This window comes from Helianthus annuus, chromosome 16, assembly GCF_002127325.2.
Source record: "Helianthus annuus cultivar XRQ/B chromosome 16, HanXRQr2.0-SUNRISE, whole genome shotgun sequence".
NCBI lineage: Eukaryota > Viridiplantae > Streptophyta > Magnoliopsida > Asterales > Asteraceae > Helianthus > Helianthus annuus.
This window is the reverse complement of record NC_035448.2, coordinates 162,559,553-162,574,598: the sequence shown is the minus strand read 5'-3', so window position 1 is coordinate 162,574,598 and position 15,046 is coordinate 162,559,553. Positions and strand designations below refer to the sequence as shown.

At 36.3% G+C, this 15,046-nt stretch overlaps 1 protein-coding gene and 1 long non-coding RNA gene across 5 annotated transcripts in view; one reads left to right on the top strand and one right to left on the bottom strand.

Moving 5' to 3' along the window:
- Window positions 1–34: 34 nt before the first annotated feature.
- Window positions 35–15,046, top strand: part of LOC110868981 — a 36,006-nt gene continuing 20,994 nt past the window's right edge. Inside the window, exons 1-4 of one of the 4 annotated variants that reach the window (XR_004884484.1) lie at window positions 35–222; window positions 5,584–5,666; window positions 7,119–7,247; window positions 7,615–7,694. This is a non-coding gene — a long non-coding RNA (uncharacterized LOC110868981). Of the gene's footprint in view, window positions 223–5,583; window positions 5,667–7,118; window positions 7,248–7,582; window positions 7,695–15,046 lie in introns of those variants that run through there. The other 3 variants (XR_002552898.2, XR_004884483.1, XR_002552897.2) reach the window with 3 other exon arrangements.
- On the bottom strand, window positions 1,106–10,568 carry LOC110868980 (DNA glycosylase/AP lyase ROS1). Its single transcript, XM_022118265.2, has 20 exons — window positions 10,266–10,568; window positions 9,664–10,046; window positions 8,298–9,572; window positions 7,862–8,212; window positions 7,688–7,778; window positions 6,399–7,239; window positions 5,571–5,650; window positions 5,365–5,449; window positions 5,171–5,262; window positions 5,032–5,100; window positions 4,878–4,914; window positions 4,340–4,422; window positions 3,754–4,254; window positions 3,625–3,661; window positions 3,027–3,084; window positions 2,791–2,930; window positions 2,369–2,434; window positions 2,109–2,223; window positions 1,966–2,004; window positions 1,106–1,441 (listed from the first exon to the last, which is right to left on the bottom strand). The coding sequence occupies exons 2-20, from the start codon at window positions 10,040–10,042 to the stop codon at window positions 1,308–1,310; spliced, it is 4,473 nt and encodes a 1,490-aa protein (XP_021973957.1). The 5' UTR covers window positions 10,043–10,046; window positions 10,266–10,568; the 3' UTR covers window positions 1,106–1,307.

Here is a 15,046-nt window from a genome sequence, read left to right as displayed (position 1 = left end):
AAACCTCTAAAGGAATTGGGCCCGTTAAAGAATCTAGAGGGAGTCCAAATTCCAAACATCACAAAACAGAATGGCGGGAAAATTGACCAAAAATTGCCCACAAATATCCCTCATTCATCACCATCATAATTCACAACTGATTCCAGATCTGATCTCCTATCAGATCTCTCATTCATTATCATTATCATTACTACTTCGGCCGGATTGACCGATTTCAAGAAGGTACGTTACTATACGCATATGTGTGTCGCCTGTTAATATTATTTTCGATTTCATATAGAATATAGGCAAACAATAGGTGTGATGGATAGACGATATGATGTTCACAAATCATAAATGCACTGTAATTTGAACAATAATATTGTTGACATGGCTGATTGTGTTGAAATTATGAGATAATTGAACACATACTGCTGTCTTGCATCTCTTTCAGTTTTAATGGTTACTTTCTGCTAGCTGTACAGTTTTAGTACTTTGTAATATAGGTTGTTCATGGTTAGGTTTTAGTGTTTTAACGGTTTCAACCGATCTTTTGAAACGATATGACAAACCTAATAGGCCGGTTGTAGCAGGTTGACGGTTAGGTTTTAACAGTTTGAACCAATTTTTTTGAAATAATGTGACAAACCTAATAGGCGGGTTGTAGCAGGTTGACGGTTAGGTTTTAACGGTTTGAACCGACCTTTTGAAACGATGTCGATGTGACAAGCCTAATAGGCCGGTTGTAGCAGGTTGACGGTTAGGTTTTAACGGTTTGAACCGACCTTTTGAAACGATGTGACAAACCTAATAGGCGAGTTGTAGCAGGTTGACGATCCTAATAGGCGAGTTGTAGCAGGTTGACGATTAGGTTTTAATGGTTTGAACCAACTTATTTTTAAACGATATGACAAACCTAATAGGCTGCTTGTAACAGGTTGACGCTTAGGTTTTAACAGTTTGAACCGAAAATCATTAGACTATTAAATTTTCTAGTTTTAAAACGATAAAGATATTCATCAATATTTTTTGTATTATATTTTTGTGTTGATACAAAACAAACATAACACCTATATATTTAGAGGTGTCAAAACTAACCAAACTGCTGATGAACCAACAGAAAATATAACTGAAAATACAACTAATAATAAACTGCTCTAATATAACATAATAGATTATATAAAACTGCATCTACTAGAACAAAACTAACATAGCAAAACATCTTTAGGTTATCCAAGTTAACTGCTGTCCCTAACACTACCAAAATATCGATCACGCCACTGTTCATGAACAGCCAACATTTGTATCTAGCCAACTCTGTATGTCTGCTATTGCTTCAACTTCTCTTTCTCTTCAGTCTTTGGCTTTGTTTGTTTTAACCTGCTTGCGGGAAAGTGCAGCCTCGCCCTAAGCGGCCGGGGTGCTCGTTCCTTTCTGTCAAATCCCCTCACACAAACAAACCCTGAGAGAAGTAGGAAATTCTCATATTAATGTTTGTTAAAACCAAGTATTTTTATTGATCTTGGATATTAAGATTGAACAAAGTTCATCTTTAAAATTAATAGGAAGGGTAAATTGCATTTTACGTCCTTTAAGTTTGAGCAAAATTGCAGACATTGTCCTTTAACTGACAAAATTACATTGGATGTCCTTTACGTTAATGCTTAACATGTGCCACTCACATGAGGGTATAATGATCCTTTTCACTTAAAATATATCCTCCTTTTGAAGTTTCATGGGTAACTTTTATATTTTTGTTTTAGTTATTAAGTGAAAATGACCACTATGCCCTGATGTGAGTGACACGTGTTAAGAGTTAACAGAAAAAGCTGAGTTAGGGCAAAAGGATACCGCATGATGAGAAACCGTAACATAAAGGACATCCAGTGTAATTTTATTAGTTAATAGACAACACATGTAATCTCGCTCAAACTTAAAGGACGTAAAATGCAATTTACCCAAATAGGAATTTATATCTTTATATACCTCTCCAGAAGCAGTATTGAATTTCCTCTGTTGTTAGGCCTGACAGACAAACATTAATATGTGGTGAGTTTGGTACACATTGTAGTTTAATGTTAGATAAATATTATACTGATGTTATGCAAGTCAAAAGTTTGAGTTTCTACCTTTGAATATTGATGGTATGGAAGTTCCAAAATACACTGTTCTTTTTGGTAAATTCCATAACCAAGCTCTGGGTACGTCAATCGGGTTAAGGCTTGACTCGTGGTCTGCAAACACCTGCACCTCAATCGAAGTGTTTTTGTTTAAGATAGGATAATAACAATCTTGCCAACCTTAAAAAGGGGAAAATTTAAAGAAAATGTTACTTGATAATTGATATTCAGAAAGAGTTTAAGTTAGCTGAGTCAGCATCATGATATACCTCATTGACTTGAAAATATGTGCCATTGAGCGGAAAACTCCCTCTTGTCGCAGTTCTACATGGTATCTGTTTATGATATGCATTCAAGATGGAGATCACATTTTTTTTTTGAAAAATAAACTTCATTAGAAACAGCCCCCGACCCAAAAGGGCAAAAGGCGAAACACAACAGATGGAGATCACATAAATATATAATAAGATCAGATATAACATTTTAAATTATTTTTTTTGGAAGTTAAAAAAGATATGTATATGAAGAAATTTGAAGACTTGAAGACACGGCTATGTATGTTCTAATCACATAGTAGTGTGATATTGAAAATTAAATATATAATTGAAGTAAACGTTTTGTTGAATGCATTTAAAAAAAGTAACTCCGGAATTTTAGGGTGTCATAGGTTGTGCAGGTACTAAATACTCACCAGGAGGGTCCCACGAACGGTTTGGGCATTTGCCTCACGGGTGCTGTTACAGAAGAAGCATGTTTCCTGGTTGCACAATGTTCCAGATTCATAGAAGCAACATTGTCCCTCTGGCGGCTGAATCGAATCCACAGTTTCACCTAGTATAATAGAACATTAAAAACAATTGAACTTATCAGAAGTCACAAAACCAATTACAGAATTACGTTGTTTTCAATTCTCTACTTCCTCCTTACCAGGGGTCCAAATCGCTAAAAGGTACGGGCAAGGATCATCAGTTTCGCGTATGTCCAGCTGAAATGTACGACACATTTTTTAAGAAACTGCAATTTAACAAAAGATGCAATATATAGAGTAACATGCCAGTTTCCTCTCTCTGAGGTTTGGCTACTTTTGCGACTTTCATCCGAAGGTTTGTTTTTCCGCATCTGGGTCCAAAAGGTTTAAAATCTTGCCATTTTCATCCAACTTGTTAACTCCATTCATTTTTAACGTTATGTCAGGGGTATTTTCGTCTTTTTAGACAGTTTTTTTTTTTTTTTTTTTTTTTTTGTGATGATTAAATGGTTTAGGTGGGAAGAAAGTCAACAGAGGTGGATCTTTATTTCTTATAGTGTTTTTTATTTTAATAAAAAATGTCGAAAAAGACAGAAATGCCCCTCATTTAAAAATGGATGAAGTTAACGAGTTGGGTGAAAATGGCAAGATTGCAAACCTTTTGGATCCAGATGCGGAAAAACAAACCCTTAGACGAAAGTCACAAAAGTGGCCAAACCTCAAGGACGAAAGTGACATTTTACTCCAATAGATATTTTATTCGTAAGGTGTTCTTACTCCTTCCAAGAGAGGATGTGAGTCTGGAAGCTCATAGCTGCAAAGTTAACGTGAAAAAGATATTAGGAAACACCAAAAGCATGTACATATTAACATAGGAATAGGATATAAAAAGTAGCAGTCACTTACACTTGGTGCTCCGTTCTCAGCTGGCTGACATTTTTAAGTTTTGGTGTTGGAATCGAGGCAGCTTCCGGCGTTAACGCGACCAACGCCTTCGACATGTCACCTTCTCCAAGCTCCATATGTCTTTCCATGTACGTTTGCAAGTTCTGAGTGAACTCTTCAATGTTGAGTTTAATCATCGGAATTTCTTCATCGTCTCCAATAAAGTCCTCTATATCAAACGCTTCTTGTATCTGTTCCGGCTCTGGTGATGCCGGCATCTCAACTATCGGCCCCGGTGTTGCCAGTACCTCAACCGTAGGCCCTGGCGTTGCGGGTACTTCCACTATAGGCCCTAGTGTTGCTGGTTGTTCTATAACAGGGTTGCAAATCTGGACTTCTGACAGGTGATTCGGCTGTTCACTGGTTGAAGCAAAATCTATCATCCCAATTGGATTTCGACCAGTTCGGTTTTCTGTAGAACCCGCTATACTTTCCTCTGGTGCCGGTAATGCCAGCCGTGCACTGCAGTGAAAAAAACGTAACGGTTATATATCTGGTTATTATTATCGTAGAGTTCGAAATTAATTTAAGAATATCTTGCTGAAACCTTGCAAAGGCACTGGCAAAATGTCTGCACTCTCCTCTCAGGGGACACGCGTTGCAATTTGGTTTGGTCTTTGTACAGAAAACCTACAAAAGTGACAAGCTTACGTTAGCATCTGGGGCTGCAAATAAACCGAAACAAGACCTTGTTCGTGTTCGTTTGTTAATTTTAGGCAACGAATGTTCATGAACACTAATGTTCATGAACACAAATGGAAACAAACAAACAAAAACAAGCATTCATGAACATAATATATAAATAAAGTATAAAAAATAAAAACACTAATCAACTATCAAACATAAACGAACACGTTACCGAACGTTCACGAACATAAATGAACGAATGCGGCCTTTGTTCATGTTTGTTCATTTAGTTAAATGAGCGAAATTTCTTGTTCGTGTTCGTTTGTTTAATAAATGAACAAACGCAAACGAACTTCCCACCAAACGGTTCACGAACTGTTCGCTGAACGTTTGGTTCGTTTGCAGCCCCATTAACATCAGTTCGCTGAACATTTGGTTCCTTAGCTTTAGGATCTTACCTTTCCAAATGTTATCATCTGGTAATGCAGCTCATACCTGTCAATAATGAAAAAATAATTAAAAACTGTAATAAATGTTTTATTGTTATAAAACCTGAACATGATAAATGATTAAATTGACTATAATTTATATGTGGGAGAATTGTTGGCATACAAAGTTTTTTGGTCAAGCTTGCATAGTCTTGGCCATAAATACTTTTGAATCGACTCCTGAACTGGATATCTGTAAACAAGCCAAAATGTTAGTCTTTTATTCGTAAGTCAAAAACTTATGCGGAAGCTTTAGTGCTTACAGCTCCAAAAGATGCAACTGAAGAGACTCGGGAAGTGCTTGAAGGGGTACCCATCCAAGTCTTACAGCTATACGACCCACATTTGTGTCAACCTAGTTGAAAGTATTAATGTCAGAATTTATAAATATAAATATAAATTTCATAAATACCTTATTAGAATGATTTTTTGAGTATCTCTCAAGTATAATGCTTACCGGGAAAGCAAGATGATGAAGCGTTAGAAGTCGGATACACTCGACGCTCTTCAAACCTAAGCCTTTAAAGCTTAGCAGATACTCCCTAATTTTTAAAAAAATGAAAAAAAAATGTTAGTGCTGCTTTTAACAGAAAACACGGTGTGCTTTTAAGCATGTTTAATTTCAACATTGGACTTATTGTGTTCAAGTTCTAACGGCCTTACTTGGCTTTGTCAGGTGGAACATCTCGTAACCATTCAAGATCAATGCTTCCATGGTCTCTTACTAGTCGGTCAAGCATGTCCTGTGTCATGTAAGACGTAAGTAACATCAAAATCTGCATTTGCTTTTTACAAAATTATAATATGCATGAGTTTTATATTTATCGTATTTCTTTTTGAAATTAGTTATAGAAAAATTAATAAAAACTAAACATTGTCCCTAGTCCCTACCACACTGTTTTCCCTCATAACAGACGTTTGGTAATACTATGTATATTAATTTTAGGAATATAATTGTTAAATAATTTTATGTTAGCATATTTTATAACATTTTTTTTACAAATATAATGAGTTTTCTATTTTTTAAAGTTAATTACACAGATAGTCCTTGTGGCTTATTAAAAGTAACACCTTTGAGTATTAACAAAAAATTAAATAAGGGTATTGTAGTCATTGTACACTGATTTAACAGAAAAATTAACGGCAGTTAGCCTTAATGCTCAAAGGTGTTACAAAATCGAAACCATAGAACCTGAACCTGTTACAAAAAAAGGAAGTACTTAAAGATGTTACTTTTAATAAACCACAAGGACTATTTGTGTAATTAACTATAATTTAAGAAAAAACTAGTTTAATTTAATTGAATAAAGCTCTTTAAGAGGTCGTAACTCATAAGCACTTAAATACATTTCGGGTCACTTTCTCAACCCGTTAACCAAGTTTACCAAGTTGACCTGTTATAGTTAAAATATAGCCAATAAATATGTTGAAATTGCCACTTTTCATTTATTATAATATAAAAACGTTCACTATGGAACGATATATTGGTACCTTAATTCTCGCAGCAAGCCTGTTGTTCATACCCCTCTCCTTAATGGCATCAGCGACATCATTCACATTTGCTGCTCTTATCGCCTCATAGTCCATCGAATCCATTGTGTTCGGTGTTCTCTCTCTTTTTTGTTTGACTTCCGCTTCAAATCTTAGCTTATCCCAGTCAACTTTAATATGTGTCTTTTCCGTTTTTTCTTTTTTAACATTCGAATGACCCTCATCCATACCATCAGTTTTTCGGTTACTTTTATCTTTATTCAAATGAAAATCAACCACTTTTTGCACCGATTCTCCTGACGCTTCAACAATGGTGTTATTTTTCTCAACAACTTGTTGCACCATGCAACAGTAACTGTTTGCTGATTCTTGCGAACTTATTGTGTTGACCATCTGAACCGTAGTTTGACTTGCGCAGTCTGTTGATATTTCGCTTTCTCCACTTGCACATTTTTCATTATAAACCCTTGTATGTCCCTGCATGTGCAACAACTCCACAAACGAAGTGCACCCATCAGCAGTAGCTTTATCTGTGGAGACTATTTCGTCAGCTTCTGTATGATTAATAACCGATTCTTTGTATATTGCCGATTCTTTTTCAGATGAGACCAGAACTTCACATTCTGATTTATCATTTAAGTCGACACTAACGATACAACTTTTAGAAAATTCATTGCTATTAACAACTTCTTTATCTTCACAAGAATCAACCTCCTGTAGCATCATAGGTATCGGATCATGGTCTCCCGATGCATCTACTTGGCATGGTTCTTCATGCAACGGTTCACTGCTCGTGTTTCGCTTTACGGGATACCGCGCAGCAAGTGCCATAAACGCTGAACTGCAATCGTAAGTAAAAAAAAATAGTTTACCTAGTCATGACATATATATGTGTATATATATATAGGGAAGGGTGAAAATGAGAACTGGGTTGAGTTGTGAGAACTTGAGACCTTTTTGAATAAAGGTTTTTTGAAAAAAAAAAATTGACGAATTTTTTTATGTAACTTATTAAAAAAAATCATAGACGACACTATTTACGTCGGTGTAAAACATATTTAAACCCACCGTAACGTTCTGAACTGATGACGTCATCGGTTTTGTACCCCATTTACATTGGTGCAAATCAAACTTACATGTCAAACAAATGCCGGCTCGTCATTTTTTTTAATTTTTTTTCACAGATGTGTTAGATGTTAATCTACATTTGTGCCAGATTTGGTTGAAAAATTCGCACGGGAAGTAGGAGTTCTCGCAACTCAGAGGAGTTCCTTATCAGAACTTAATACCTGGATAAATGATCAGAAACATTCTGAGTAAGGAAAACCCCAACCACCGAATCTAAAACCGATCCTTTCCACTGTGAGAATCGTCTGTCCCCTGCAAAACTTACAATTTCATCATTAACACAAAAACGCTATATTTAAATTTAAAATTCGGTCAGGGTTCAAACGAATTATTACCTTGCACAAGATGCATTCTTGCTATAAACGAATCTGCTCGCCCACGAAACACTCGTCGTTCTTCTTCCCACCATTTTGCCTTATCTTCATCCGTCCCGTCTATACCTTCACTATTTATATTTTCCAATAAAAGCATCCAGACTCTATTCGTCTCATCATCAAGGTCGACTTTAGGACGTTGCTTCTTTTTCTTCATCGGATTAAACACACCTGCATAAGGGACAACACTTCTATCCTGTTGATATACAACAAGAGCATTCTTCTCATGGTATCCTCGTACAAACGTATGTCCGTTGATATGCAGCTGCTTAAATTGTTCCACTAATGCGTCAATATAATACATATTGTAACCTGCATTTCATAAAGCAAAAGACATTATTTGTGTTTTCGATAGATGACTTCAAAACACATTCACTACTCACTAAGAAGTAAATACCTGAGTTGTTATGATACATAGAGGCCGACATGTATGTATGTTGCTGTTGATATCCACCGTCTATTCTTCCACCAAACGAAACTGAATCATGCACCATTATTTTCTTCCTTTTCGAACTCTGACCACGTGTTGGCTTATGGCTGTCGTTTGGCGTTGCGGGTGCCTTACCCTTTTTCTTGTTGATTGTAGATGATTGCAAGTTGCGCACCCTTTTGAAATTGGCGTACACTGATAGAAGTGACTCCGACGACTCACGGTTCATTTTCACATTATGCTCAGATGATTGCAAGCTGTAATCGGTGAATATTGACAGATATGACTCCAACGAGTCATGTTTCATTTTCATAATCTGCTCATTCATAAGTTTAATCTCATCAAACGATCTCTGTGCTTCATCTCCCTTGTTGCACACACTTGTGCTACAGCCGGATTCATTTGGACTCGGTAAATGGCTCGGTACTTTGTCATGTGTTTCTTGTAAGAAATTTATCTTACATTTTGCTTTCGTGTTGCTCCGTTTTACTTTCGCCTGTGGTAGCTCGGTTTTGCTAGGGGTGATCGGGTTTGGGGACACGGTTTCATGTGATTTTTCGTAATCTTCCACCACTCCACTAGTCACCGTGCATGAATTATCAACCGTTACTTCGGCCTGTTTCTCAGAATCATCAAAGTCAATATTTCTCTTACCTGTTTGTTGATCTGGGCTCGTTGCTTCCGCCTGTTTCTCGGATTCATCAAAGTCAATCTTTCTCTTACACGTTTTCTTCGTTTGTTGATCTGGGGTTGGATGTACGCTCCCGCTTGTTTCATCCACAGCGGGTGTTGTTGACTTTTCAACTCCATTTCTCCTGACATATTTTCTCTTCCCTGTTGACGAGCCATCAGGCGTTGTTGCCGACTTTTCAACTCCATTTCTCCTTACATACTTCCTCTTCCCTGTTGACGAACCATCGGGATTTGGCGTCGCAGGCTTTGGTGTCGCGGGCTTTCGTACTCTTTTCGGTTTACCTTCTGTAACCACTTTCGGCCTGTGCTTTCTTCTTTTCTGTTTCGGTTGCGGTGTTTCATTCGTTTCATTCAAATCAGCTTGTTCAGTCAACCCCTTCTCGGAGTCTTGATTAGCCTCAACAACCTCTTTATCTGCTTCAAGATTCATTCTTTTTGCTTGATCCGGTGTCAACGGTGTGAACTGCAGGGATAGACCCGTGTTTACCGTCGTATCCGCTATCATTTCTGGCGGCAAATTGAGATCGTATAACATGTTCAACCGCCCAGCTGCAACGCCACACAAAAACCACAAGTTATAAAAATACATTGTAACATTCCGCTAAACTTAAAAGCACAAAGGACGCATAATGGCGCTTACATTGTTGCGTTAAACCGGCTGCACCACCACCATACCCACCACAATCAGAACCCTTTTTTGTGGCGAGTGCGAGCAAATCTTGACAAGACATACTCAACGTTTCGGCATCATCCAACGACAACCGATTATACATTTGACTAGTTGACCCAAAACTACCCTTCCAACAACTAAAACTTTTCTTCATAGACTGTTCTTCAAATATAGCTTCATCAAACGGATTTTCAAACCAGTTTTTACCAATCATATCCGAATCGGGCTGACCCGTCTTAGCTGGCGTCATAGGAACATAAACAACCTCATTTTGCACAAATTCATTAAATTCATCACACAATAAACCTTTACCCTTTTCTCCTTCACCATCAACCCCATTTTCATACATTATTCTGCACAAAACAAATTTCCCCCAAATTAATTATAATTTAATCAAAGAATCAAACCCAGAAAAAAGATATTAAATTTCATGCAAATTAAAACAAAAACTAATCTTTCAACCTACAGATCTTACAATACGATGAAAAATATGTGATTTTTTGTAATTAACGCCTTGAAAGGTGACGTAATCGGTGACAAAAGTGACGTAATCGGTGAAAAAAGTGACTAACCTTTGTGATCGGAGATCAGAGAAAATGGGTTTTGTAATCGGAGATCTAATTCAGTCGGTGGTCGGCGAGACAAATTTATTGGGAACCAGTTAAAGAGAGAGAAAGAGAGATGTAGAGAGAGAAGGTGAGTAGTATCAAGATGATGTCTATTCATGGCTACTTTTTCCAGAAGTATATGTTGATTGCTTGTTAGATCAGTTTAGTTAAATGGGTTCGCGGGATTCAGGTCGTTTTATTTCGAATATAGATTCTTTTGTTTTTGTGAGCTTGAGCTTGTTTATTATATAGCAATAAACAAAAGCTCATAACTGTTGTTTTGAAAAACAGTTATTGGGTGCATCACTATCACTATTTAGTAGTGTGTGATATCCAACGCGTAGGACCCACCCATTTTATATTCATGTGTTCTTTATTGTACTTTTATTTTGAAGAATAAAATTTCATTTTAAAGTGATAAAGTGTTAAGTATCTAACCTATAGGACCCGCCCATTTTACGCTTATATAGTTTTGAGATATTTGTATTCGTTTTTGAAACCGAAAATTTTTATTTTAAATTGATGATTTATTTATTTGAGTTTTTGATAAAACAAAATTATGATTGAACTTTTTTTGCTTATGTTAACTATTTGAGTTTTTATTTCATGTATCGTTTTATTTTATTTTATTTTATATTATATTATATTATATTATATTATATTATATTATATTATATTATATTATATTATATTATATTATATTATATTATATTATATTATATTATATTATATTATATTATATTATATTATATTATATTATATTATATTATATTATATTATATTATATTATATTATATTATATTATATTATATTATATTATATTATATTATATTATATTATATTATATTATTTCATGTAATATGATCTTAGATTAAAGCACATCTCTAAATGCTTTAAAACAATGTTGTTTAAAAAATTATCTTTGAAAACCATTGGTGTAAACCTTTTGTAATAGTCAACATCCTAGCTTAAACACCCCCTGTTTAGTTAGGCTCCTATTTCTAGGTTGCAAACTTAGTTACAAGCAAATTTAAATTAAAGTGCACCTCGGACAAAGCAAGACCTGAAAGTTATTACTTTTAATCAATGTTTCATAACCACTTTTTAACTGTTTTATATTGAATTGTTCTTATCTCTACATTGGTCAGATTTGTTTTTCTTAACGTTCAACAAATAAAAGTCAATATTAGACTATGTGTAGTCATAAAGTTCTTTTTGGAGGCGTTATGCGACAAGTGACGAAATACGTAAGAGAGTGGCTTTATGGGGCTTTATATCACAAGAGGGTGTAGTGGTAAGAGGGTTATATAACCCCTTCAATTATACATACATATGTATGTATATATATATATGTGTGTGAGTGGGGGGAAACATTGTGCAGAGGATGACGTAGCGAAGAGGATAACGGGAGATGAAAAAACCCACCCCATAGTGCCCGCCGTGGTGGTGTTGGCGGCGCTATGGGGGCGCCATGCTTGGATTTACCGGGAGGTCGCGCCCCACTAAAGGTGGCCTTAGTGATGTAAGTTTGTAGCTTTTAAGGTTTTAGTTTTTTGCTAGCCTGGTTTTCTATATTTTAATAGAAGTATCGTCGTTTCAAAAAAAATAATAATAATAAAAGCACGGCTATTCGGGGTAACTCAATGGTAAAAGACGACCCCATACACCCGTGATCGTAGACAACGTTGGGTAGTCCACCATCTCCAATTTCGAGGAAAACCCGTTGCCCGAAGGCACTCTGTGGTAAAACCCTGTTGAGATCGGATTCGAACTTGAGACTTGTACCCTTCAACCTCGAATCTTCACTTTCCTCCAATCAGAGTTGAGTTGTAGTTCATTGGCTGGTTAAGATTAGTTTTTAAAAACAAACAGGATGATTTATATAATTATAATTAAGAATATATACAATTAACTAAAAACAATGTAAGTACTTTATCTTTTAATATGAATTTAAGTATTATTAAGGGTCTGTTTGGTATGGGACAATGGAATAGATGGGGGAATGAAATGGACAAGTTAATGGAATTGATCATTACCATTCCATGTCTTGTTCGGTTACCTTGTGAGAATGGAATGAACCATTACTCTTTGTTGTTTGGTACGCGAGAAAAGATGAAGGAATAAAATCGGATGGCGGTGGTTAGTGATGGGGGCGATGATAGGTGGCAGTTGTAGCGGCAGCGGTGGTTGGCGGTGGTGATGATGGGTGGAGACGGCGACAGGTGGTGACAGCGGTGGTTGTGGGGGTGATGGCGGCGGTGGCGATGGTGGTGGCGGCGGTGGTCAGAGGTGGTAGCGGTGGAGGGTGGTGGCAGTTGATAGCGGTGGTGGAGGTGGGTGGCGACGACGATGATCGGAGGTGGCAGCGGTGGCGACGATGATCAAAGGTGGGTGGTGGCGGTGATTGGAGGTGGCCGTGACAATGGTGGGTGGCCGCGACGGAGGTGGGTGGCCGCGACGGAGGTGGGTGGCCGCGACGGAGGTGGGTGGCAGTGGTGGCGGGTGGCGGCGGAGGTGGGTGGCGACGGCGGATGATGGTGGTGGTGGGTTGTGGTGTTGTTAATGAAGGGTGAAGAGGGAATGGAATGGAAAAAAAACAGAGGGGACAGATGAAATGATTTTGAGGGAATAGAATGCATTTTGGAATGAGCAATTCCATTCCATCGACCAACCAAACACTCCTTTTTTCATTCCCTCATAATGGTTTATTCCATTCCACCTCTCATTCCTGCATACCAAACACTACCTAAATACTGTGATGTTGTAATGAATTAGTTATTGAGGTTTTGGAAAATAGTGAAAACCGGGTTTGCTAGTTCAAGCCGACACAAATGAATGTGATCCAAGAGTATTTTTTTTGAACGGTAAGAAATGACGTGCCAACCACCGTGACATCGGGCGCTGTGGCTAAGGTCGACTACTCGACTGCTGCTAGCCCCTTAGCTCTCCCAGATGCGCGGAAACCGACCTTCACCCGCCCGAAGGCACGACAGTGGAATAATCGATAAAACCTCGCCTCCCATCCAAAACGAACTGGCGCCACCCGTATTCGCCTTTCACCTGGATGCCGTAGAAAATAATGGGGAGAGTGGGAGTCAAACCTGGATTACAAAAAACATCAAGTCTTTCTCCAACCAATTCACCACTACCTCATTGGCGTGATCCAAGAGTACTTAATTGAATTGGTTATACATACGAAAATGTTGTGCCAGTTGATTTGATTCTCATAATACTCTGGATGTGACATTACATTTTCTTATTTTTAAAAATTCACTATTTACATTCTTAACGATTAACACATTAAAATTAAGAGTACTATTAAATACACCCATTATTACCTCCTTTCCCTATAAAAACAACACATCATTACATCACAAATCAAAATTTTAATGTTTTATTTTTGTCTTTTTGTTGTCTTTATTATTATTATTATTATTATTATTATTATTATTTACTATTACTAATGATTTATTATTATTATTATTTAAAAATGTTTGTTTGAAAATTATTTAGTTAAAAAATATTTTTTAATGAACTCAGTTTTTGATAAAATTTATATCAGAATGTTCATAAAAAAGTTAAAGAAGGTTGTGTTTTCAGATATTTTTAAAGTTAAATATTAATAAGTTATAAAAGAAAATCAAATTTTAAGTGAAATTAATTGTTATAAAAGAAAAATAAAAAACAAAATTAAAATCCAACCATACATTAGATGACTCTCATATTAAAATTCATAAAAAAAGATCACAACCCAAAGGTTTTCACATGTCTGAAAAAACATTCAAAAGGAAATGATCTTTATATTTTTCTGGTGCTTTGACTATTTCTCACGAAGCGCTAGATATAATAATAGCATAGCTTCATCTAAAGCGTTCACATTGTTGTTATCAAGTTCGCAACTGTTATGGATTGCCATGTGTTTGTGAAATCTCAAAGTATAAGAAATCCGAACAACATATTAAATTAAGATAACATAAATTATCCAAAGTATTCTATGGTAATATTTAAAAACTAACAACTTATGCTTCAATGCAGGTCAATCTAATCCTTTATATTCGATCGATGTATTTTGGAGGAAACTTGAGTTACCAGTATATTGTGAGGATATTACTTGTGACGTCGAATTAGAAAGTTTAAAAAAAAGCCTTCAAGAATTAGTCCAAGCCTAGAAAGAAAAGTTTACTATAAAAGCTAAAACAAAATAATCGATCCAACGCTGCTACACAAGAGCCTTGGAGGCGATGTGATGCGATAGTGTTAAACATTAATTACAAATAACTTAACCGACATTCGCATAGATACTATATCTAACATACAATCATCCTAAATAACTTGTGTTTAGCGTTTGTGATTAGATTGCGATAGAGTTGCAATACGTTTCGATTAATCACCACCAAAAAATAAGTAAACATGCACAAGTAATACATAAGTTGCACACACACGTAAAACAATATACAGAACCTAACAATCAAGTTGCGAATGCGATTGTGATTGTGATGCGATTAGCGATAGAACGATAAATAGATTAGCGATAAACATGCGATTAAACCTCGATTATTATAGATGCTCCACATAATACAACTAAAGCAAATAAAATACAGGATTCGATTACTAGTCAAGAAGCACACAACAATATTTAAGCAAGGAGTGACAGATCACAATTAGCAATCTTTTCTTCCTTTGACTTTGACTTTGACTTGTACTTTGACTTTTGTAACACGGGGTGTTACAGCCTCCCCCTCTTA

Bases quoted from the DNA above. Each gene is read 5' to 3' on its own strand.
- LOC110868980 (XM_022118265.2), bottom strand. From the start codon at position 10,042: ATGTATGAAAATGGGGTTGATGGTGAAGGAGAAAAGGGTAAAGGTTTA. The intron at 4,423-4,877 runs GTAAGATCCTAA...TCACTTTTGTAG, and splicing joins AGATGATAACATTTGGAAAG to GTTTTCTGTACAAAGACCAA. The intron at 3,662-3,753 runs GTAAGTGACTGC...TTAACTTTGCAG, and splicing joins CTGAGAACGGAGCACCAAGT to CTATGAGCTTCCAGACTCAC.